Here is a 24,630-nt window from a genome sequence, read left to right as displayed (position 1 = left end):
ACGACTTGAGGGTCGCAGGCACTGTGGGCGCGGGTGGAATTAGCGATATGTCTCAAAACGGCATGAACGCATCGTAACATATATCAGCTAGAAAAATGTTCACCTGCTGCAAAAAAGAAAAGTATTTTATATCCTTTTTTTCCGGCAAAAGGCCCTTATGAGAACAGTTACTTCAAACAAATGGTGATTAATATTCAGAACAAGTGATTTCACAAACTGCCCAGACGGAAATATTTGTGTTATAACGTCTATTGGTTGGTTGACAGGTAACGGGCTCAACCAAGCAAACGTTCCCCTCGTGCAGGGTCGCAAACCGGTTATTCTTCCGGCTAGCCTCCCGGTGACCGTGCCTGAAATCAAAGTGTTCTTGACCCTGCAAAACAAGTAGGCGTGTCGATGTTGATGACTTGCAGATACAACCAATTAAGCATGCCATTGATATTTTAGCGCCCCTGTTGGAACATGTTATCAACCTTTTCCTTTTCGAAAAAGCATTTTCCATCTTGCTTACAAATGGCAAAAGTTTCTGTCATTTTTAAAGGAGGAGACAAAAACCACATGTCTAATTACAGAGCGATATCAATTCTACCAGTCTTCTCAAAGGGCGCTGAAAAATTCATGCCCAAAAGAATATACAGTTTTCTCGCTAAGCACAACATATTAACGCCTCTGCAATTTGGGTTTACAGCGCACCGTTCAACTGAGACGGCGTTACTAAGACAAAAGGAAATCATTTTAGACTCTTTTGAGCGAGAAAACTATGTGCTGGTATTTCGTGGACTTCTCGAAGGCCTTCGGAAGAATTAATCATAGCACTCTTCTAGCTAAACTAGAACACTACGGTTTTCGAGGCATATTTCTGATGTGTCTGCAAGGTTACTTAAGAAATCGACAGAAGCAAGTACAAGTGAATAGTTACACTTCAAATTGTACACGTCTCCGGTGTGGTGTTCCTCAAGGCAGCATTCTCGGCCCATTTTTATTTAACATTTATGTAAATGACCTAGTAAACATTAGTGATCATACTAGATTTATCGTATATGCCGATGACACGAGTCTTTATTTCCTGGACCTAGCTTGACCATACTCAAATATAAAGCAAACAGTGTACTTGAGCTTTTAACAAACTGGAGCGTGGTAAACTCTCCACTTATAAATGTTTCGTAAACGAAAGCAGTTTTATTCCGCCCGAACAACAAACCGGCGAACGTAACCCTCAATCTTAGCCTTGCTGGAACCAACGTTGAAATGGTGTCCGTTGTCAAAAGTCTCGGAGTTTTTTTCCAAGAAAGCATGTCGTGGGACGCTCACGTTCAGATGATTTGCTCCAAAATATCTCGTGGCGTCGGAGTAATATCGCACTTGCGCTTTCTTTTGCCGCAAAACATACAATTATTGCTTTATCATTGCCTGTTTTTCTCCACACTAAGATATTTCTACTTAGTGTGGGGTACTACCACTGCTACGAACAACACAAAAATACATAAGTTGCTAAAAAAAATTGTGCGTATCATTTCTAATGCTGCTTAAGACGCATACAGCCCCGCCGCGGTGGCTCAGTGGTTAGGGCGCTCGACTACTGATCCGGAGTTCCCGGGTTCGAACCCGACCGCGGCGGCTGCGTTTTTATGGAGGAAAAACGCTAAGGCGCCCGTGTGCTGTGCGATGTCAGTGCACGTTAAAGATCCCCAGGTGGTCGAAATTATTCCGGAGCCCTCCACTACGGCACCTATTCTTCCTTTCTTCTTTCACTCCCTCCTTTATCCCTTCCCTTACGGCGCGGTTCAGGTGTCCAAAGATATATGAGACAGATACTGCGCCATTTCCTTTCTCCCAAAAACCAATTATTATTACTTAAGACAGTGTTCACTTTTAATGTTTTTATGAGTGTATATCTATTTTATGTAGTGTACTATTTACCTCCCCCAATGTCTTTCTTCTGTCCCCTCACCTCTTTTATTTCATTTCTCCCACCTGCCTGCTATCCTTTCTTTCCGCTGCCCCAGCTCAGGTGCCGCCGCACGTGATGGCAGATGCCGGGGCTAGCAAAAATCTTTTACCTTCCTTTTGTGTTATTTTAAATAAACCACTACTACTACTACTTAAGACGCATACACCAGGCCAATTTTTGAGAAACTAGGTCATGTCCCACTTCCTATTCTTTACAATTCACTGCTTGCCTCTTGCTATCAAACCTCGATGAAGAAAAATGACCCTTATCTCAAGGAACTTGCGGCTCTGAAATTACGTCACACTGTCTATGACAAAAGGACCTCGAAACAGTGGCAGATACCGTACACGCAAACAAATTACGGTCGTCAGATGCTACGGTACACCTTGCAGATTGTGTTAAATTCTGATTTCCTTGCACATTCCTAACGCGCCTTGTGTAATGTTGTCTCTTTCATGTATGATATTGCTTTTTCTCGCGCCTATAGCCTCCTAGTTTGCATAAGTATACTTACTTGTTAGCTACATTTTTCCGCGCCTTTTTTTGCTTTGTGTTTTTGGCTCCTTGCGCTGTTATGCATTGACATTTTTCTTTGATTGTTATTACAGTGTGAAAAAAATGAGCAAGAATTTGTTGTAAAGTTTTGTAGTGTAAATTCTTGTCTACATATATCGTTTCTTTTTCGTTCATGAAGTGAAAATGTACTCGCCGTGAGTTTAATTTTTCCTCACATGTGTATTTTTGTTTCATTTTCTTTTTTTCTGTTTTTTAATTTGCATACACCTTTTTATGTCAGCACTGCGTCGCTGTCATCTGCACGGGGTGCGGGCCTTATTGTCAAGCCCTTTTTAAGACATTGCTTGCCCCCCTCCCCTCAAAATCCCTCCTGTCCAGTGGACATTGGATGCTGAAAATAAAGTTTACTTTGATCTTTTCTCCTCCTCCTCCTCCTCCTCAAGCAAAATTTGGTCATAGAAGAGGTCTGTTTCTTTTTTACGTAAAGCATAATGTATAGACAATCTCATTTAGAACAAGTGGAAGTAGGATTAACATATCGGGTGCCACGTGCGTCTGCGCCGGATTAACAATTCTAAACGAATTCACTGACTCTGCGCAATGTAAAAACACCTGTATAACCGAAGGATAGAAAAAGAGAAAACAATTGCGACTACGACGCAGAAAACAAGAGCAAGAAATATATAAACACAATCAAGATACGCGCTTGTGATATGTGCTATTTTTTATTTAATATGGCGCCTAAAAAGCAAAAGATTTACAGAAGATTTTGCATTTCTCTCACCCTTCCACCCCTCTGTATTTTGTATTCTGAGCGCTTAGTACTAAAAGCTCGAAAATGTCAACCAGTTTAGTAAAGAAGGCCGAAGCGAAATAGCTTTTTAAATTTGCGCTTTAGCTTTCCACGCCGCCGGCGCCGCCGTCGAAAAATGCCTTTGCGCCGCCGCCGATGAATAACCAAGCGCCGTGCCGCCGTGCCGACTAGAAACGACCGCCACGCCACCGCCGTTCGAAACCGTCACGGCGCACCCTTCTATGTGCGCCTGCTCGAGCCGAGGCTGCACGGTGCATCGCGTGAAAGCAAACAAAGGGGACTGCAGGGCAGATCCCCACACACTGGACCGTGGATTCTCGGTCGTAATCCGGAGTTCGCAAAACCGGGCGGCTAATTAGTACTGCCTTCAGGTTTAAGAAGGACGCTTCCGTCTTGTCGTCCCAGACTACATTTGTCGGCTCTGTCCTGCGGAGAGCATCGGTCAGGGGGCTTGCCAAAGCGGTATAATCGCGGATATAGTGATTGTAATATCCCGTAAGCCCTAAGAATGCCCTAATGTCCGTCTTTGCTCTTGGCCGCCGGTAATCTGCTACCACCGATATCTTAACCTCACTGGGTTTCCTGAAACTTTGGCCACCTTTGCCTATGTTGTGGCCTAAATAGTGGACGGTTACTCTCACAAGGCAACACTTCTCGGTCAGCACTGTTCTCAGATGCAATAAATGGTCCGCCTATGAATCTGAGAAGACAGCAGTGTTGTCCAAATTGGGCACCGCAAATGCTTCACAGCCCTTTAGAACCCTGTCCATTAGACGGGAAAGGATTGGCAGCGGCTTAGCTAGGCTATGCCAGGATATACGTAGCGAGAGGTACGTTTCCCTGGCTGAGCTTGTTTTTAGGAAACTCGAATGGTGTGATCAGTCACACGACGGGCCTTCATATACTCTTCTCTTGGCTCCCGCTGGCTGACGCCTTCCATAGGCTCCATCTCGGCGGCTATGCGCCGTCTATTACGCTGGGCAGTCTGGCATCTCCGTTTGGCAAGCCGTTCCTCTCTCTGTTCGGGCGTCTCCGCTGCTCTCTTCACCTTCTGACGCTCATTCTCTCTTTGCTGACTAGGCAACTGCCAGGCTACAACCTCAGGATAGGAAGAGCCGAGCCGGCTTCGAAACGTTGGGCTTGAAGTTAGTTTTTTGGTTTGAGATGTGCAGTTTAATATGTCTTCAAACCCAACCAGAGAGGCAAATCTGTCAAAATGTTCAGTCTTGAATGTTCTTCCATGTTAGTTCTTATGGCGATGGTAGGGCAGTTCTGCAGCTGATCAATCATGGCATCTGTCATTCTTCGTTTCCCACTGAGACCCCGTAGTGTCTTCAGGTTTCGAACATTTCTTTTGTGGTTGTTCGTCGCCAATTATGTACTTAGCCAAGCGTAAGGATAGCAATCAGCATCGTAAACAATAAAAATTACTTAAAGTAAATCATGGAATTAGATACACAAACTTCTTATTATTGGTTTCAAAATAGGAGTGTAGAAGTTCTTAAATTGGCTGTAACTTCCAGGCTATAGGCAATGTAGGTATAGAAATTTTTTCCCTACATATTTCCCAATGTGTAGCGGCGACGGCGCGATCGCGCGCCCGCGCCTCTCTCTAGTCTGGCCGTGGTTGCTCTTCCCGTGGTTGTCCTTCCCGAACAAACCTCTCGCGACAAATAATTTATTTAGCGTCCACCTGCCACAGCGGTCAGTTTACTCACAATCTGGTGAGCAGGCTGTGATGACACCACAAGTTCATGTGGCCTAGATGGCCCACCTAGGTTGCCGGAGCAGCCGCTCCGGCTGCGAGGCTGCAAATGGTCGCCAGCACCACGACCAACACTGGCGTTGGCGCTGGGCTATTTATTCGACATGGCACTAACGCTCTCGCGTCAAAAATCGAGCTTTGAATCTGGCCTCGCGCCCCGCCGCGGTGGCTCAGTGGTTAGGGCGCTCGACTACCGATCCGGAGTTCCCGGGTTCGAACCCGACCGCGGCGGCTGCGTTTTTATGGAGGAAAAACGCTAAGGCGCCCGTGTGCTGTGCGATGTCAGTGCACGTTAAAGATCCCCAGGTGGTCGAAATTATTCCGGAGCCCTCCACTACGGCACCTCCTTCTTCCTTTCTTCTTTCACTCCCTCCTTTATCCCTTCCCTTACGGCGCGGTTCAGGTGTCCAAAGATATATGAGACAGATACTGCGCCATTTCCTTTCCCCAAAAACCAATTATTATTATTATTATTATTAGTATTAATCTGGCCTCGCACTTAAACTAGACGCGAGCAAGAAGGGCGATTTAGATGTGCAAGCCTGAGGTAATTCGTTCATCTATCTTCTCTCTCATTGCAGAGCGGAATTGCGCTTCGTCTTGAGCGTCGAACTCGCCGCGGTGGCTTACTCGTTAGGGCGCTCGGCTCAGCAGCCGAGCGCTTTAACTACTGCGCCGGAGTTTCCAGGTTTGAGCCCGGCTGCGTTTCAATGGAGGCGAAACGCAAAAGGCGCCCGTGTGCTGTGCCATGTGGTCGAAATTATTCCAGAGCTCACCACTATGGCACTTCTTCCTTATTATTTCACTTCCTGCTTTATCCCTTCCCTTTTGGTGCAGTTCGGTTCGGTGTCCGCCGAGATGCGAGATAGATACTAGGGCCATTGCCTTTCCTCAAAAACTAATTTTCCAAATTTCGGGAGTGTAGTCTGCTCGCGGCGTCTGCTAACGCGCGCAGCATGACGGACTGCACCGTCCAGTGTGCTGTAGTGCGGTGCCACACACTCTTGTTGCTCCTGCTGAACGTGCATGAGTCGTGCAGAAAAACGCTGCTGCGCAGAAAACTTCACGAGTGCCATCGCCCGAAGACATCAGAGGGTTGTTTTGCATGGAGGATACTTCCTCCATGATGCGGTGCATGCGTGCTAAGGTCGGAGCTTCGTGTTGAAGATTATTTTTGCATTGTGTGCAAAATATTTACAGCGAAAGAGCTAATGTAAATATATTCAGTCATCAAAAATTTCTTGAAACGAAAGTTTGTATAGGAGTATGGACGCCTAATTTTGGTGGCATTTTTTTTCTCTACAATGATGCGGAAGACACTACTCCGCATTAATCACCATGTGATATTCGCCTACGACCGCTTAATAATATATAATAAATTTTTTTCTGTTATGCTGTTTCGGCTTCGGTTTCAACAACTGAACGATGGTTGTGACGTCAAAGAGTATTTTGTGTCACGTGAGGCATGGAAAAATACCTGTATATTCGCTGCTTCATCGTTATGAATTACTGCAGTGCTGAAGCCAGTCTTCCTCAAGAGCCGGAATGGTAACGAATGTGCAACCAGCGATCATATTGCAGTTTATTCATGTCTCACGTGACCTGTAAGCACACGTTAATGTCACAGTCCTCATTGGGCTGTTGAAACCAAAACCGAAACAGTGCGAGAAACAATCGCCATTATAAATTATTTAGTCGTTGTAGGAGAATACCAGGTGGTAATCAATGTATAATAATGCGTTACGCATCGTTACGAACAAAAATTGGGCACCCAAAAGTTAGGTGTTTATACTCCTTTAATAAGGCGTTGTTATATTTGTGACTGAAAGGTGTCCCACAATACCCGTGGTCAAGTGACTTTTCCAGCGCGCCTTTCCTTCCTTCCTGCTGCGCGCGCACGCCATTTTGCTTTTTCTTCTCGTTGGCATCAGCCCGTCAGTTGCACGCAAAAAAAAGACGCAAAATGTCTCACGTGTTGGTAAGGTGGGTTACGGAGCGCGCGTGCGACGTTTACAGCGTGCGCGCCCTCGTTGACGCCGAGCTGAGCGTGCGCCTTCTCACAGAAGAGAATGCTGTAAAGAAAGGGCGAGGCCAGGTGGTCTCGGTTCGCTGGAAAGACGGCGAAGCGTCTGCAGAAGCGGAGCTCCTAGATTTCGGTGAGTGCGCAGCGTGGTTCCGGCAGTCGTCAAGGCGCAGTATAACTGGCTGTCTGTGTTATATGGTGTTAAAACAGCGCAGGCTCCGAACGAAGCGTGGAGAAGAAAAGGGCGAACCTTGCAAAGGCTGCCGTGGCAACCAAGGAGCCGGAGGCTGCCGCAGAGGTGAGCGCTTGTCATTGCTACATTTTTCGGATGGATGGTATAGTGTGTTTCTTTATTATGTTTTTCAACACGCGGTCTGACACGATCTGTGACCAGTGGTTTGTGAAGAAACCATAGTGAGGGTACAGAACGGAGAATTGGTGAGCAAGACGAACACGTGCGTTCTTCTCGTGTGTCCCGTCACGTTCTGGATCTGTTGCGGTGTTTTCGATGTAGATAAGAATAATTCTGATACGATTAAAATGTGTGCGGTTGCGTTCGTGCCCTAACTGCACCTAGATGAAACCGCTTCTTGGCAAATTCTTCAGTGCGCCCGGTTGGTCAGAGATGACTGAGCGGCTTTTCAACGCTCTATTCTTTGCTTATATGATCTTATTTTTTTAGGTCATAGGCTCGTTTTTTCTTCATACGAAGACTGCTAATTGCACCTTAGGCCCACTAGGCGCTGGGCCCACTAAGCTTTCTAGTAGCAGGTCGACAAGACCGGATGGTATTCAAATTGCTAATAAAGCAATTGGGCCCAAAACCTAAGCAAACATTGAGAGGTAGTGTTCAAAATGATAATGGATGGAAAATGCCCTGATGAATGTAGACTAAGCTTGATGGTCATGATATAGAAAGGAAAGCGGGAAAAAGCTGATACGCAACTACCATCCTATAACAGTGAAGTCAGTGGTTTACAGGGTCGCCATGCAGGTTATAAAGGACAGACTGCAGGCATGGTTGGAGAACGAAGGTGTGTTAGGGGAGCCACAAAATGGGTTCTGGATGCAAAGAAGATTAGAAGACAAAATCTATCGACGCAGTGTCTCAAGCTCACTGAAAAGGAACACAGGTCCCTATGGCTAGCATTTCTGAGTATCAAGGGAGCTTACGACAGCTTAACTCAAGAGGATTTGTAGGACATACTTGGCACAATAGATGTGAAAGATGCAGTAACTATCTTTCAAAATGTATCTATAAAAGGAACTAATTGCATATAAAATTTAAAAAAATGTCTCTGAGCCTATAGAGGTAGGGGGCACAGGCAAGAGGGTCGTCTGTCACCTTTAATGGTTACAATGCACCCTCAAGGATTGAGACCAAACTAGAGAGGAGGGGACTTGACGTTAACCTTTTTTTTTTCAAACAAGGAGAATGAATTTGGACAGTCATTACCGGAATTGATGTGAGCGGATGATATAGTACTAATGGCTGACAACAAAGATTTGCAGAGGTTGATGGACATCTGTGGTAGAGAGATACAGTAGGTCTGAAGTTTAGTAAGGAAAAGTTGGCAGTCATGATTTTAATGATACTGAGGGCAGTGAGCATAGGACTTAGGAGGTCCTGCTGAAGGTAGTGAATAAGTACCAGGATGATGCGGTATGGATTAATAATGGTGCAGAGTAGCTAAAGCAGTGTGATAAATATGTAACGACTAAAGTTAACAGGAATTCAGCTGTCATGAAAAATATAGCATTGTGGAATTATGATACGTACGAAGTGCTAAGACAAATCTAGAAAGGTGTGATGGTTCGTAGCCTGCCTTTTGCCAATGCATTCGTGTACATGAGACTCGAGCTTCAAGCAAGATTTGAAATTGAGCAGTGTCGAGTAGGTAGGCCTAAGGCAATACACTAAATCATGGGGCACAAGGTGACTTGGAACGAGCATCATTCGTGGAGGAAGCATGACGCCACGCGACCAGCCTTGGCAAGCAAAATGCTGACGAAGCCGTTCCCTTCCGCAATTTTTGCTCTCTGTACCAGTCAACTATGTTTTGGTGTTGGTATGTTTTAGTGCACATGTCCGCGCGACCCATGGCGTGGGCGTCTAGTTTGCCACGCTGGTCCGCGTGTGCAGCGGGTGACTTGATAGCTAGGCTTCAAGGTCATTGCCGGATGCTCCCTCCTGAGTGTTTTCTCCTTCATGGCAGCGAAGTAAACTTTGACGAGCCGTTCAGAGAAATGGAGGTAAAGCAGTGGGCTAGAAAAAATACCTACAATAATTATAGAAGCCTGGACGGGAGTACTCTCGACTAAGGCGCATGGAGAGGTAAAGCTGTGGGCTAGAAAAAATACCTACAATAATTATAGAAGCCAGGACGGGAGTACTCTCGACTAAGGCGCATGGAGTCAACTACCAAAAGACAGAGACGTTGTCCAGTGCATGTGGAAAGGAGGAGGGAACGGCTGAACACTTGATACTTTTGTGTAAAAAGTTTTGGCCAACAGTTTAAGGCAACGGAGCTGATTTATTCAAAATATTTTGATCTAAGGACAGTGGAGGTATAATAATTTCAAATGGGCAGAAGTAACGAAGCGAAAGTTAACCGACGGGTGACTGAAATCAAGACAAGATTGAAATTTCATCTCCACTCTGCAAAATGTCATGGAATGGCTCGCACTAAAGGTGAAGAGGTGTGTTCCCTGTCTCCAGTTTAAGTACAACATTTATGTTGCGAGTGATGACTAGGTGGCGTGAGCTGCCACTTGATTTAAAGGATTCAGCCTTATTTATCTATCCATCTGTAATTTATTTATTTCAACATACTGCAGACCCTTTTCGGGCCCTTGCAAGAGTGTTAACAAGGCATCAATATGATCAAACACAAAAATACAGAGATCTTCTGTGATCTAAACACAAAAATAATAGAGAAAATTAAACAGAAAAGTCCATTTTTTCAGTACAATTAACAAATAATTTCACGGACGTACACTTCACCGCATCTTCAGGCAGTTTATTCCAATAGGATATAGCATCTGGAAACAGGGAGTACTTGTGGATATTTACACGGCTGACTGGTTGACGGACTGTTTTACTATGGTTAGTTCTAGACGAGTGTTTGAAAGGAGGGTGTAAGTATTGTGAATTTGTTATTTTGAAGTGGCCGTGAAGAAGCTGGAACAAAATACTTTAATCTTGAAATGATTCTTCGCTGTGACAGGCTTTGCAAATTTGATTGAACTATTAGACTGGTAGCGGTAGTCTGGCGAGAATACTTTGAGTACACAAACCTTACTGCTAGTTTTTGGATGCGCTCTCATTTGTTGATTAAAATTTTTTGATGGGGGCTCCAGACTATATCCGCATATTCTAGGGTAGGTCTGATGAGAGTTTTATAGGCACTGAGTTTAATATGGGCCGGCGTGTTACGCAGCTTTCTCCTTAAATAATGTAATTTGACTTCAGCTTTAGAGCAAATTGATTTGATGTAGGGTTCCCAACTCAGGTTGGATGTTAGGATGAGTCCTAGATATTTCACCTGATCATATTTTTTGACCTGTGTGTCGCCAAGTGTGTATGTAAAACTTAGAGGCTGCCTCTTATTAGTGAATGTGATGCTTTTGGACTTATTCGCGTTAAGTTTCATTCCCCAGGTCTTACACCAAGTGTGGATTGATTCCAAAGAATTAAGGAGAATTTGATCTTCAAATTTTTTTACAGCTATGTATACGACACAGTCGTCTGCAAAAAGGCGAAGCTGGATCGATGAACTAACACAAGAATTAATATCATTTATGTAAATGAGAAACAAAAGAAGCGCAAGAACTGATCCCTGGGGTACACCCGAATACACATCCAGGTTCTGCGAGACGTATTCACCTATTTTAACACATTGTTTTCTGTTCTGTAAATAGCAAGAAATCCATGACACAATGTTACAATCAATTCCAAAAGATAGTAATTTTGTTATAAGGTCATCGTGAGGAACATCAAACGCTTTAGAGAAATCTAAGAATATTGCATCTGTCTGGTTGCCTACATTAATTGTGTTAGCGATGTCATGAGTAATTTCAGCAAGCTGCGTTACTGTTGAAAGCCCTGTTCTGAAACCATGTTGAAACCAGATCCATTTTCACGCTTTTAGTGTGCAGTTGTTGCAGCCTGGCTTTTTCTCAAATTCACTCGCAAACCTAATGCAAAGCGCTTTTTCCCAGAGTGGCGTTTTTCTTCTGGATCGTTTTTCAGGGCGGATTAAGCATGCAAAAGGGTGGGTTACGTATCCGTCATTTAAATACCACACACAGAGTGTACAGAAGTGAGCGCACTTGTCTCACCACGTGTAGATGCCTATCTGGCTGTGTCCGAGTGCAAGTAATAAATGTGAAATCAATACCTGCATTAAATTTTGCTTCATAGCCTCCACAGATCATCACTAAATAGCTGTAAATAAGGGTGCGTACTATAAAATTGCAATGTATTTGTTCAGCGCATGTCTTGGAGTAGTGAGTGCTGGTTAATCAACTGTGGGTACAATTAATACTTCTCATCTAAGTCTGGTGTGTGAATTCTCGTCACAAAAGTTTGTTATTCAGAGATGTATGCAGTTTAGAAGGGCTTGGTTGTAGGCCAGTTGGTAGGGCATCGTGAGGAGCAAAACTGCAAAACAGGACAGGACTGAGACAGGCGACAACACACGGTGGTACTGACAACATTTAATAAACATTTGACATTTGAATATTTATTGAAAAAAAAAAACAGCAGAGCTTATATGAATCAGTCGCGCATGCACTCTGGCAAGCAATGGTAAAATGAAGATGAAGCATGAGAAAAAAGTTCAATGGCAACCATGACGAAAACAATCGGTACGGCGAAGGGAAGGAAACCGAGCAAGGATGACACAACTAACTTGCGAAAAACCAAATCAAACAACCTAGTGAAACGCTGAGAGAAACGGTAATCCTTTATGAAAAATAGACACAGAAGGCGTGCTGACACACATATCTGACACCGATCCCAGGATCGCAACAGCCTCGACAATTTCCCTTTCCAACTGCGCCTTTCTTCTTCCTGTGATTTCTGTGCGATTCAGCTTAGGATAGCAGCCTTTACAACTGCGACAGTGAACGGGCAAGGCAGGTCCTCCGGGCTACTCAAGGAACGCGCCTGCTCTTGCGAACGAATGTTTAAACATCTGCCAGTTTGGCCGATATAAAATCAGCCGCAGCTGAGGGAATTCTTATAAACCACTCCAGTTGCGCATGACACATACTTCGTCGAATGCTTCATGCCGCAAACTACATGCGTTGCAGTCTGCTTCCCCATCAAATTGAAGCGCTTTGAAAGCTTGCAGGGCGCAGACATGACCACGTCAACGCCATATCTTCCCGAGATCTTAGGATTATGGGAAGTTCTATTAAGATATGTTTAGACTACATACTTAATTCGGCTAGCTGGCTCATGGGAAGGCGTCATTTTTCGCCGTCTGGCAAAGCTTAAGATCAGTGGCTGTTAAGATCTGTGGCCGAATCGCTGCTCAAAAAGCTTCACCAGATAACGAAAAAAGGCACCTTTTCCCGGAAAATACCCGCCGCGGTGGCTCAGTGGTTAGCGCGCTCGGCTACTGATCCCGAGTTCCCGGGTTCGAACCCGACCGCGGCGACTATGGAGGCAAAACGCTAAGGTGCCCGTGTGCTGTGCGATATCAACGCACATTAAAGATCCCCAGGTAGTCGAAATTATTCCGAAGCCCTCCACTACGGTACCTCTTTCTTCCTTTCACTCCGTCCCTTATCCCTTCGCTTACGTCGCAGTTCAGGTGTACGCCGATATATGAGACAGATACTGCGCCATTTCCTTTCCTGAAAAACCAATTATTATTATCATCATTATTTCCGGTAAAATGAGCCAGCTAGCCGAAAGAAGTATGTAGTCTTACCATATCTTCATAATATTTCCCAAAATCTTAAGAAGATCTCAGGAAGATATGGCGTTGACGTGGTCATGTCTGCGCCCTGCGAGCTTTCAAAACTCTTCAATTTGGGAGGGAAGCAGACTTCAACGCATGCAGTTTGCGGCATGAGGCATTCGAAGAAGTATGTCTCATGCGCAACTGGGGTGGTCTGTTAGATTCCCCTCAGCTGTGGCCGATTTTATATCGGCCAAACTGGCAGATGCTTAAGCATTCGTTTACAAGAGCATGCGCCTTCCTTGAGTAGGCCCGGAGGACCTGCCCTGCCCGTTCACTGTCGCAGTTGTAAAGGCTGCTATCCTGAGCTGAATTGCACAGAGATCACAGGAAGGAGAAAGGGGCAGTTGGAAAGGAAAATTGTCGGGGCTGTTGCCATCATGGGATCGCAATCAGGTATGTGTGTCAGCATGCCTTCCGTGTCTATTTTTCAGAAAGAATTAGCGTTTCTGTAAGCGTTTCACTAGGTTGTTTTTTGCTTGGTTACGCGCAGGTTAGTTGTGTCATTCTTGATCGGTTTCCTTCCCTTCGCCTACCGATTGTTTTCATCATGGTTGTTATTGAACAGTATTCTCATGCTTCATCTTCATTTTACTATTGCTTGCCAGAATACACGCGCGACTCATCCATATAAGTTCTACGGCTTTTTCTGTAGATGTTCAGTTATCAGTACCACCCTGTGGTGTCGCCTGCCTCAGTCCCGCCCTGTTTTGCGGTCTTTCTCCTCATGATGTATGCAGCTTGCCAGCCGCACGTAGTTCTTGCTACCAGAAAAGATATTTCTCTTTTTCTGTGGCCTTTCCAGTGAAGAATTTCCAACCTGCTGTACAAGAAATGCACTGACTTCTTGTACGAAACCTCTGTCTGTTTGAACTCTTTCAATATTCACGGCTGTAGGTTTACAGCGTGTGCCAGTGAAATGCAGCAAAAGAGTTAGCGGAGATGAAGGACTATGTAAGGAATCTCGAGGGCCGACTTCAGGTGGCAGAGGAGAGGCTACAGGTGGCAGAGAACAACGCTGGTGAGTTAGTTACATGTGTTGTCAAATGTGATCATCTGATGCTAACTATGAGGCATGTAATAGTAACAGGGTAACATTGTGCGCAGCATATCGGCAGTCAGCTAGGCATTCTTCGTATGCCAAGGCTATACCAACCTGTGCCATTGTCCTAAACCTTCTACATGCAGCAACAAATTAGTGGTATTTGATGAGGTTGCGCCAAGGCTGTGGCAGACTAATATTTCAGCAACCAAGAGCTGCGGCTGATGTAAAGAATCTGAGGCTACCACCCAATGTGCACAGCTGCTACTGTTTAACAAATTGAAGCATGATTCTGGTTCATTCTCCTGATATGTGATGAGAAAGATTATAGGCTGAATCCAACCCTGTCTCGTTTCTTGGGGAATGCACATGCAAAATAAAATTGGTTCTAAGAGGCTCGAATAATGCTAAATTTTGGTATTGCTATGTATAGGGCTTCTTGTGCAGCACCATCACGTGTCCAGCATTGTCTGTGTAAGATAGCGAGAAAGGTTTCAGATGCATTCCAAATCGTATAGGTTGATCCCTCGTATCTGATTCGTGCTTGCTAGCGGTAACTGTGCTGCAAACATTGGAGCTTCCGATTTGTTTAGTAGACCATGCTAATTTGGAATGTCAGCGTGGAGAGTTGTTGAATAGAAGTTGTAACTGAATTCTGCGAATTACAGTCATGGGTCGGCATACTGTGACTACACTGTGCAAGCGTGATCTCGATCCTGTCTTTGCCGGATGTCTTAGCCACGCAAGCTTAAAGTATAGGTTACAGTTCGAGGAGGGCCGAGCGTCTCTTCATGACAAACACTTCACAAGGAAGCAGCAAATAGTGCGGAAAGCACACAGCAACGCTACTCCTTAAGACTACTCCTTGAGACGAAGACTGCATTTGCGCGATAAAACACTGTCTCTGAAGAGGTGCCACGTCTTTTTGCAAGAAACCTGTCACAGCCTTGTATAAACTTGTCTAGTAGTCTAAGTCTAGTAGTGCCTAATCACTGGCCTCTGCTATGCCTTGAAACGCAATAGGTCACGCTTGCTTTGTGATAAAATAACTTCAGCGAAGCAAAGTGGCCGTGCTCATCTTGGAATGATCGTTATGCTTGTGGTGGCCTCTTGATTCATTGTGTTTTGCTTACTGAGTTCCTTGAATATGAGTGCATTTAGGAATGCTAGCTTGGTTATATAGGAGCGCTGTCGTACGCCAGTTTTTCAGTCTCGAGGGCTTCTTTTAAATGTCAAAGAAACCACGCTACAGTAATATTTAAGAGCCCAACTGAAATTAGAATCTCTCAGCTTCCTTTGCAATTTTTTCACTGAAAAATTTGCACTAATGCTAAAGGTACGAAGTTTCCCTCGTTTTAATTTGTTACACAAGTAAATTTGGGGGACCCCAACCTGTACGCATGCTTCCCTTACTTAATGCTTTCGGGCTGTTAAGAAACCAATAAATAAAATTTCAAAAAATAAGTTTGCAGAGCCGGCTAAGACGGCTGCCTACAACTTTGCACCACGAACGTATTGGAGCAACACGTCATTTTTAAACCTATCATTTTCACTATAGGGCCTGCATGCTCCAGAATTGTTGGCCATTCCTGCCACTGCACTGTATCTAGTCGTGAGCAATATGAGAGGACAAACAGTTTGAGCAATCATTTACTTGTTATTTTATGATTATGTGCGACACGCCCACCTTTTTCGGTCGTATGCTGGAAAATTGCGCTAGTTAGTAAAGATGCATTTAGAGTGGAACAGCGCAAACAGACGGACTGAAAATGAACAGGGAACACAAAGGCGATTAATCATTTGTGAGCTCCTTGTTCTTTTTTGTCCTTCGTCCATTTGCTCTGTTCCAACCAAAAATACACCTTTTTTGTTTTCCTTTTGGTTTCTCATGTTCATAATTTCAAATTTAATGGAGAAATAACGAAAATATTTACACTTCAGTGCTTCTGTTCCCTCTCCCATTGCTCATGAATGACTACTGTGGCCATTACGGCTGATTCATAGGACGGACAAAAGTACAGATTCCAGGAGTTCTCTAAAATATTTTTAGGTGGTCTGCTGCCGTGCAACTTTTGCATGCAATGCAGTGATTGTGAGTATTCCTGCTTCAACTTGAGCTTTTCATGCCTGTCTCTAGAATCTTTTCCCATGGTGAAGAAGACCAACAAACTGTTCAGGAGACTGCAGGCTCTCGATGAAGCGCCAAGGCAGGCAGACGTGCCAAAGGCAGACACTGTAAGAATTTGCTTTCTAAAATGTATTTGTCCTAGTTAGAAGGAAAGCAAGAGTACTGGCACTACTGCAGATACTTGCAGGTACACTAAGGACCAAGCATTCAGCAATGGACAGCAAGATATTGGTGTGACATTCTTCGGTGGCAAGAGGGCAACATTAACAGTGCACCAATATAAGTTTCTGGTTTTCTGCTGGAATTAAAGAAAAAGAAGTAGACTTGGGTGGGTGGTGATTAATGCAAACCAGAGAAGTGATGATCTACAGTGTGCTGCATGAACAAACTGGAATGTAGAGGTATCTAGCATGATATGCAAAATAGTAGCAAAACTGGGGGAAATTGCATACATGGTGACGGTGGCTGGCCTTATACCGGTCATTTCAAACCTTTGGTAGGCCCGTTAACTTAGTTGATGATCAGCGGAGGGAACTTTTGTACGCTTGCCCTGTCGATTCTTGAAGTTTGTGTAAATGTGGGTAAGTGGGTGGGTGGATATGTTTGTATGAGGCAAAATTGGCACAAACATGTTCCAGTACTAAGCTAGCATCACTGCATGGAAATAAATGGTATGGAAGTGCACTGCTGAAGAATCGCAGTAGGTTAGGGCAAAGTGATTAAATGTTTTGAAAATTTGTTCATCAGCTTTTCAAAGAAGCATGAAGCCTTCAGCAACCTTCTTTACGTTAGTACTGATGTTAACAGGCAGTGTGGTCCGAGCAGGGTTAGTGCACTCCATGCATACTGCTCTGAATTCGATTTTTCAGTATCACAAGGGAGAACTGGAGTTATAGTCTTCGCTAGTTTTTCTTGCAATAAAGTTTATTTACAAGTACAGCTAAACCTCGTTAAAACATTTAGCTCGAACAGAAACTTCGCTATTGCGAAATCAACCTACAACGTACTATGACAAATTGAATAGATTTTCCATCATGTTTTCTTTGCACAAATCGCAGATATTCGGCCCCTTTTGCTGCTTCAGCATCAGTGCTAGGACGTATATTTCTTCACTCTTTTGGCTCGCAGATATTGTCAACCAATCTCTCAACTTTACTGGTACTGTTCGAACATCTGAAGGGAAGAACTGAAAAATTTCTTTTTTGGCTTCTTAATTGCTAAGTGGCTGGTAGTTTTGTCTACAGTGTTGTAGCTGCGTGCAAAAACATCACTCCATAAATCAGCCAATGTTGTGCCTTCAGTGCACACAGACTACAGAATGGTTCCTGCTTCCGTGCAACATGTTCTCACTGGCTGCACCGGTGCATGATTGTCGACATGTGCATGTGTTTGGGTCAGTTCCAGATAGCAAAGCAACGCAAATGACAGGAAGCATGAAGAAAAAGAGAAGGTGGCAGAGTAACCATTACAGGTGGCGCTTTGTCATCACTCGCTTTAGTAATTAGGCTGAAGTGTTCAGCTGGGCCTATAAGCTGCAGGTCCATTAAAGGAGGTACCAAATTTTAGTTGCACTTTTTCTTCTTTGTAATGATGCTAAGACATTTGTACATGGATCGCCACAAGGTTTTCGCCTGCGACCTCTAAATATTTTGTAATCAAGTTTCTTTTGTCACTTGCTTTGGTTTCAACAGTGGAGTGATAGTTTTGATGTCAAAAGTTTGCATAGGTCGCATGAAGCTTAAGAAAAACGTGATATAACCACTGCTTCTTCACCCGTGTTCAGTCTTGAGGCAGGCTGGCTGTAGCATTATGGTGAATTAAACACCAAAGCAGCAGTTGTATCACAGCTTTTGTCAAGCGTCATGTGGCCCATATGGACCTTCGAGGTCATAGTGAGGGCTCGTCTTTTGAAACTGAAACAAGTGAGAGATGTAATCCGATTATAAATTGAACGATCGTAGACTACTGCCATGTGGTAATCGATGAATAAGTCTCATGCATCATTACAAAGAAAGCTCGCAACGAAAAGTTAGGTGTCTATACTCCTTGATGTTTACGCTTGATGAAAAAAATAAGATGAGACAACACAAATCTTGTTAGTGCCTTTTGTTTCATGCTTGCTATCCTCGCTTTGAAAGAGTTGCATCATTTATCGTTTAGTCTTTGTATCTCCTCATTGAGTTGTCTGCTTTCTTTTCGTGAATTGGGAGCAAAAGGCTCGGGAGTGCTTCCGCAGCAAGGATGTGCAGCGACGTTTGAGTTCGATTTCGCATCTAGTTCATGATATGGCCGTGTGCAATCCGTGTGGTAGGAAGCCTACCAGTCATGCTGCCACAGCTGCGAGTGTGAGATGCATGCTGACTTTGGCAGTTGTTTTTGTGAAACGAAAAGGGGGGCACCTTTAGACGCGTGAAAACAAATTTGGAGTGGAACCTGAAATATTTGTTTTGGGGGAGAGGAAATAAATTTCGTTGCGATGTATGGTTTGCAGACAGGGAATCAAGGAGACAGTAATTGAAGCAGAAGAAGGGTTTCATTGTAGTGCCTCGGCATTAGCTATTGCAAAAAGAAATGGTTTAAAAAGGATATAGTGCATATCTATTCAGTAATATGCTACAGCTTGTGGGGTTTGAATTGGGGAAATAAGTACGTTCTCCCCACTCAATCGCGGCTGACACGGTTCAAAGACGCCCGGACCCCACCCCGTGATCGCGTACGCTACCGAGCGCTCGCCAACCACGGCGGGCCTTGCTCTGAGGGAACAAAGGAACGACACATTGGCTGACACAAAAAGGCATTTATTGCTATAGAAACAATAACGCCAGCTAGTAACAAGGTAAGCTAATGAATCAAGGTCGTCCGACTCACCAGCAAGGTTCCGAGCGAATGTTCGCCCGCGCTAGGGCAAGGGATGCTCCGCGCCCCTGGGCGGGACGAGTACGGGAGCCAGTCTCCCCGCCGCTTCCTCGACCCGCCGGGGAAGAGCGGAGCCGCGAGCGACATGCCCGCTCGCGCCGACGATCCCATCCGAAGATTCCATGCCCCCTCTCCAGCGCGCGGGCTTTGGCAGTCTCCCGCGCAGCGATGCTGGCGCCCCTCTTGCCAGTTAATGTAACTGACAAGGGAATGCGTTCATCCTTGAGGTGAGACTGCCGCAGCCCGGTGCCTCGCGGGAAAGCAAACACAGGGGGCTGCAGGGCAGGTCCCCACAAGCTGCAAAGAAAAGGCAGAAAGGACAGTTGCAGATAGCTAGACAGTCACCACACTGAACTGATGGGTCAAGGCCTATCAAGGACGCGATGGTCAAGTGTGCTACCGCTGATCACGGTTGTGCTATGAGGAAAATGTGACCCATTGTCCTGAGAAGAAACAATCCGAAATTAGTCAAATTGCACATGCTTGTAATAGAGATTGCTTTTGTTTACTGATTGCATACCTTTTCTGAATCTGCTTCGGAAGTGCAGCAGGTTCTAGAATCGAAATATAGTCCTAAACCCGCTTCCAGGGTACCATTTTGCTTGAATTTAATGCACCTTGGAGTTCAACAGACATAAAAAAAGTGTATTGGCTTCGATTCGAACCTGCATCATGTGTTTAAGCTTTGATAAAAAAATTTACCGTCTTTTCATTCGTAAAAATGGTCTTTTGTTGCAATCGCTTGAATGTCCTGACATAAATGGTACCACTGGCTCACTTGCCTTGTCCCACTTGGCTGGCAAAATGACCTCATAGCTGTGGGAAGCCAGCTTGCTTGTCAGGCTCGTGGCCCACAGCATTTCACCCTCGATGCAGACCGTGGCATTTGAAATTTTGCATTTCTTGAAGGCCTTGTTGGCCATGAAAAATAGGGCTGCGTACTATGCTTCCTTCACCCGTCTAACAAAATCCTTCACAAGCAAGCCAAATCTCGTTACTTGGTGTGGATATGTGACAGTGTGTGAGAATGATTGCTAGCACAGACCGATGGATCAGTTGTGTATCTATGGCTGTTGTGCTTTCATTTTTGTGTAGGAGGACATATGGGGTGGTGTCATGGTAGAGAAAACTGTGATCAGCAGGCTCCATGCACACTGCCAAGGGCTGCCAACCAAGTTTGCCAGAAGCCTTTTTCTGCATCTTTTTACCGAAGAACTTCGGGGAAAATCCCTTTATGGAAAGGTTATATATGCCCATAAAAAAGGACCGGCCAGGGATGGGCTGTATCCTGTACGCCTGAATGCCGCGCTAGGTATGCACTGTCTTGTTTTCGAATAGTTTAGTTAAAAGTACGGTGTGCGTCTGTGAGACTGGTAGCAAGGGTATTTTGAAAAATTTTCACCTTAATTCAGAGCTTGACCACCACACGTCACTTAAATCGAATTTCAACTTGATATAGCAAAATGGTTATTGATATAGAAAATGAATTTTAAGCTACCTTTTTTGCATTCTGGGAGATGAAGGCGCCAGCTATTGTTTCACTTTTAGGCAGTAAATTAGGTTACATTTTATAAAATGCGAACCTCGCTTTTTTAAAACTTAAGTTAGTTAACAAAGTAAATTTCAGTTTATGTTTGCCAAACTTGAATGTATAGACCTTGCAGAAGTTTCGCATTCTAGAAGGCTATATCTTGGTGCTGAAATTAGCGGCCTTGTATGATACAAAATTTCGAGATATATATTCTGTAATCATTAAGTAAAGTCCTTTATTCGGATAGGTGCAGTACAGTGCAGACTCATGGCTTCTACAACACTGCCAAAGTAATATTCATACGATGGCCACAGAAATTTTGTCTGCCTCAGTGCAGAAATGCTTTGTTCAGATTTTTTCGCATGGGGATATACTGTCCACCAGCATTTTCTTTGAGTCCGTAGAGGTGTCCTGCAGCTTATTGTTCTCACTCCTGCTAAAAACAAAACGGCTGTAACAGGTGCCAGCTTGTCTCAAACCAACTCCACGCATCCCCGTTTCGTGCAGGTGGTTGTGACAAAGCGGGGGACATTTTTCAGGGATGCCTGTTTACATGAGCTATGGAGAATAGGGTATACTTTGTTTTTCAACATATTTAGCAGTACAGTAATCTCACGCTAGATGTATATTGAGGAAGGCTAGCATCAGTGTCATAGTGATTGCTCATTACTGCAAACTGACTCGTTTTGCTGTGCAGTTGTACGAAAAGTTCCACTATTTACACCTTTGCAGTAGCTGATATTGTGCTTGTTATCACATTCTGCAGTGAACCATGTGTTTGGCAGAGTTTCTAATAAGTCTATTTTCTACGTTAACGTTGCCAGTCAGTTGCTCCATGTACATGTAAGTTGACTCGAATGTAAGTCGACTTCCCCGTATCAAATTTCAGAGAATAAAGAGAAAAACTTTCCAGTGGGCATATTCCAAAATCAGCATGTATATATTAGTCACTGGACTACTCGTCCACGCTTTCGCCATCGTCGTCACTGCCGCAGTCCCGCAGCACATTGCTCTAATGCCGCCGTCCAGCGAAATCCCGCACCATGACATCGCGTGGAAACCTGAACATCTTTCCTCGCTGCAGCTGCCACACCTTCATCACCCGTTCTGAAACATCAGACTTGCTGCTCGACACAGAGTTCTTTGTTCCTTCGCCGCAAAGCATGACAGCCATTTTGAATGTAGCTCTGAACGAGCGCTGAGCCCTTACCGTCCCCGGAGCACAAATGACGATAGACGCAGCGCTGCATAGAAAACTGATAAAAGAAGGCTGGCAGTGGAGTAAATAGAAAATATACGTGAGTGATGTCGGGTCTTCCATCGGCTACTGATACCCCCGGAAGCGCTACTATTTGGAGTGGCAGCATCACCTGAATTGGAGCAGCAGTCCCTGCCGTCTCCTACTGACACTCCCATGAGTGCTGAGTGCACAGCACGGTGGTGGAGGGCATTTAATTGTAAAAAATAAATCTTCCGAACAAGTGCGCCGCATAGCCGAATGATACTCGGTAGAGCCGTATAGCAAACGAAATTGGAACCACGCTTAAGCATCCCTGATATCTCATTTGTCACATCTTTATTTATGGTGGCATGCTTTGGCTTCCATTATAAGTCGACCCCCCCCCCCCCCCGCTTCGGATTTTCGAATTTAATAAAAGGTTGACTTACAGTCGTGTAAATACAGTACTTAATACATTATTCACCATTTCCTGAATTAGGTTTTTAAATTCTGAGGGCGTGCGTGTATTAGGGGTTGTTTAATTGATTGCCAGATGGTGCATTGGAACTCTCTCATTTTGCTGTATAATGATTTCTTTTCATTCCGCTAGTGTCTTTTTCTGTCCAACTATTATTGTCTATTGTATCAGATATTTGCTGAAGTTTGTAACATTGCTGCCTTGAACTGCATATGCAACTAGCAAATTGCATGGATTCTTTTTTTGTGTGTGTTTGCAGGGTACAGGTGCGGCCGATTTCCTGCCACCCCACTGCTGCAGCTGAAGAATAGTCTCTCTTCTATGCTGAGTATGGAAATAAAATAATTTGGCAGAAGTTAGTACGTAACTGACCATGCATGCAAGCCAGCTTTTGATTTTAAAAGTCTTTTGGCTGTTTTTTGCATGCCTTTCCAAACATATTGCCACAGTACTGACTCCTATAGTGGCGCCGTATCGCGGCTAAACTGTATTACCTGGCAGTTGGCAAGCCTTGAGCCATCTCGGGGCTTGATGCCTCCTCCTCTTCATCTCTAGAGCTGCCTGCTGCCTTGCGCGTTCCAACAGCGTCTTGCACGTACAAGTAAACGAGCCATGCGTACGTCAACCGTTTCTCGGTGACATATTTGGTGGATCCGCTGCGTAACAGTTCAGGAAACGCTCTGCTGTTTCCGCTTCAGTGGGCACGGTGGACCCGGCGCTGCAGCAATGCTGACCAGGCGCCTGTTCTTCATTGTGCAGGTCTTGCTGGGAACCACCGCCGTATCAACGACAAGCTACGAGGGCTGCGTGGATCACTCTGCCAGCTTTGATAGGAGCGAGCTCGTGCCAACCGACAAACTTTTTGTACCGTCAACTGATACGTGTGTTGATCTTCTGGCGACACCTTTCGATCAAAAACGCATGACGTCATCGACAGCCGAAACTATAAAAGAAACGCTCTGCTGCTTCCGCATCAGTGGGCAAGGTGGACCCAGCGCTGCAACAATGCTGACCACCTGTTCTTCGTTGTGCAGGTTGGTCCTTTGGTGACATTTCAAAGTGTGTGTAGCGACAACTGTTGCATTGTGGTCCTGCCGTGCCCCGAGCAGTGTATCAGTCTTGCTTACGAATTTTTGTTAGTCTGCAGGCTACTTCTTTGTTGTGATGTAGAAATGAATCCTGGACCGACACAAAAGGCCAACAAGCTATCCTTACTGATGTCAGTGAAATTAAAGAGCAGTTATGCAGCCTAAACAATGTACTGGCCAGTATACAACGTACACTACAGGACGTACAAACTCAGCTCCCCGACTTTACGGCAACCCAGGAGCAGGCTGGGCAAGCAGAGACGACTTTGAAATCTTTACAACAAGTAATGACATCTCAGACAAAGAAACTATCGAGCTTGGAGGACCATAGCAGGCGTTCTAATCTAATTATCTACGGGATACAAGAGTCAGCTGACGAAACCGAATCTACCATGAAAGAAAAGATAGTCAATGAGGTATTCAAAGACAAGCTGGGCGTGAAGTGCGAATCTATTGGAAGAATACATAGGCTCGGAAAAAACAAAGGGAACCGACCGATAATAATTTACCTTCAAGATTATTAAAAACAGAAAGCCCTTTTTGCAAACTGCCCGAAACTCAAAGGGTCTAACATCGTGATTCAGAATGATTATCTCCAACCACAATGAAAAAAAAGAAAACTCCTCTGGGACAGTTGTAAAGAAGAAAGGCAGCTTAAAAAAAAAGTTTCGCTGGTTCATGATAAGCTGAAGATTGGCAAGGACATTTTTTATAGGGGTGAAAGCCTCAACAGACGCGCTCTAATTCCGCAAGGCTCATCTCGTATTCACACAGCGGACGTGCAAAGCGACTTTTCAAACACACAGAATTGACGCGCGACCCAAACGGCTGATAAGCAACTGAGGCTAATCAGTGTTAATGCTCGCAGTGTCAAAAACAAACTGACGAGTTAGAAATTTTATTACTAAAGCATGATCCTCATATTACTGTCTTGACTGAGACATGGCTTCATGAAGAAATAAGTGTTGATATATTTCCTGCTTCCTATGCAGTATTCCGGAAGGACAGGCGCACTCGTGTGGGGGGGGGGGGGGGGGGGGGTGTAGCCGTATTCATCAAGAATAGCATATCTGCTCAGCTCTTAGAAGATATCAATGATGTTGAGTGCTTGCGCGTGAAGATAAGTGCTTGGGGACACAGCTTTATTGTTTATGCCCTTTACAGACCACCGGATGCTTCTCCAGAAT

The 24,630-nt window shown here is 44.7% G+C and overlaps 1 protein-coding gene across 2 annotated transcripts; it reads left to right on the top strand.

Moving 5' to 3' along the window:
• Positions 1–7,220: 7,220 nt before the first annotated feature.
• On the top strand, positions 7,221–23,440 carry LOC144107517 (uncharacterized). Of its 2 annotated transcripts, XM_077640557.1 has the most exons (6): positions 7,286–7,367; positions 13,939–14,062; positions 16,221–16,318; positions 20,223–20,439; positions 22,615–22,683; positions 23,115–23,440. In XM_077640557.1, the coding sequence occupies exons 2-6, from the start codon at positions 13,984–13,986 to the stop codon at positions 23,183–23,185; spliced, it is 534 nt and encodes a 177-aa protein (XP_077496683.1). In that variant the 5' UTR covers positions 7,286–7,367; positions 13,939–13,983; the 3' UTR covers positions 23,186–23,440. The 2 variants fall into 2 exon arrangements, with proteins under 2 accessions (XP_077496682.1, XP_077496683.1); XM_077640556.1 differs by lacking the exon at positions 13,939–14,062 and having other exon boundaries at positions 7,221–7,367.
• The last annotated feature ends 1,190 nt before the right edge of the window (positions 23,441–24,630 follow it).

Source organism: Amblyomma americanum, chromosome 10 (assembly GCF_052857255.1).
Source record: "Amblyomma americanum isolate KBUSLIRL-KWMA chromosome 10, ASM5285725v1, whole genome shotgun sequence".
NCBI lineage: Eukaryota > Metazoa > Arthropoda > Arachnida > Ixodida > Ixodidae > Amblyomma > Amblyomma americanum.
The sequence above is the reverse complement of the archived record's forward strand: the minus strand, read 5'-3'. Positions and strand labels throughout refer to the sequence as shown.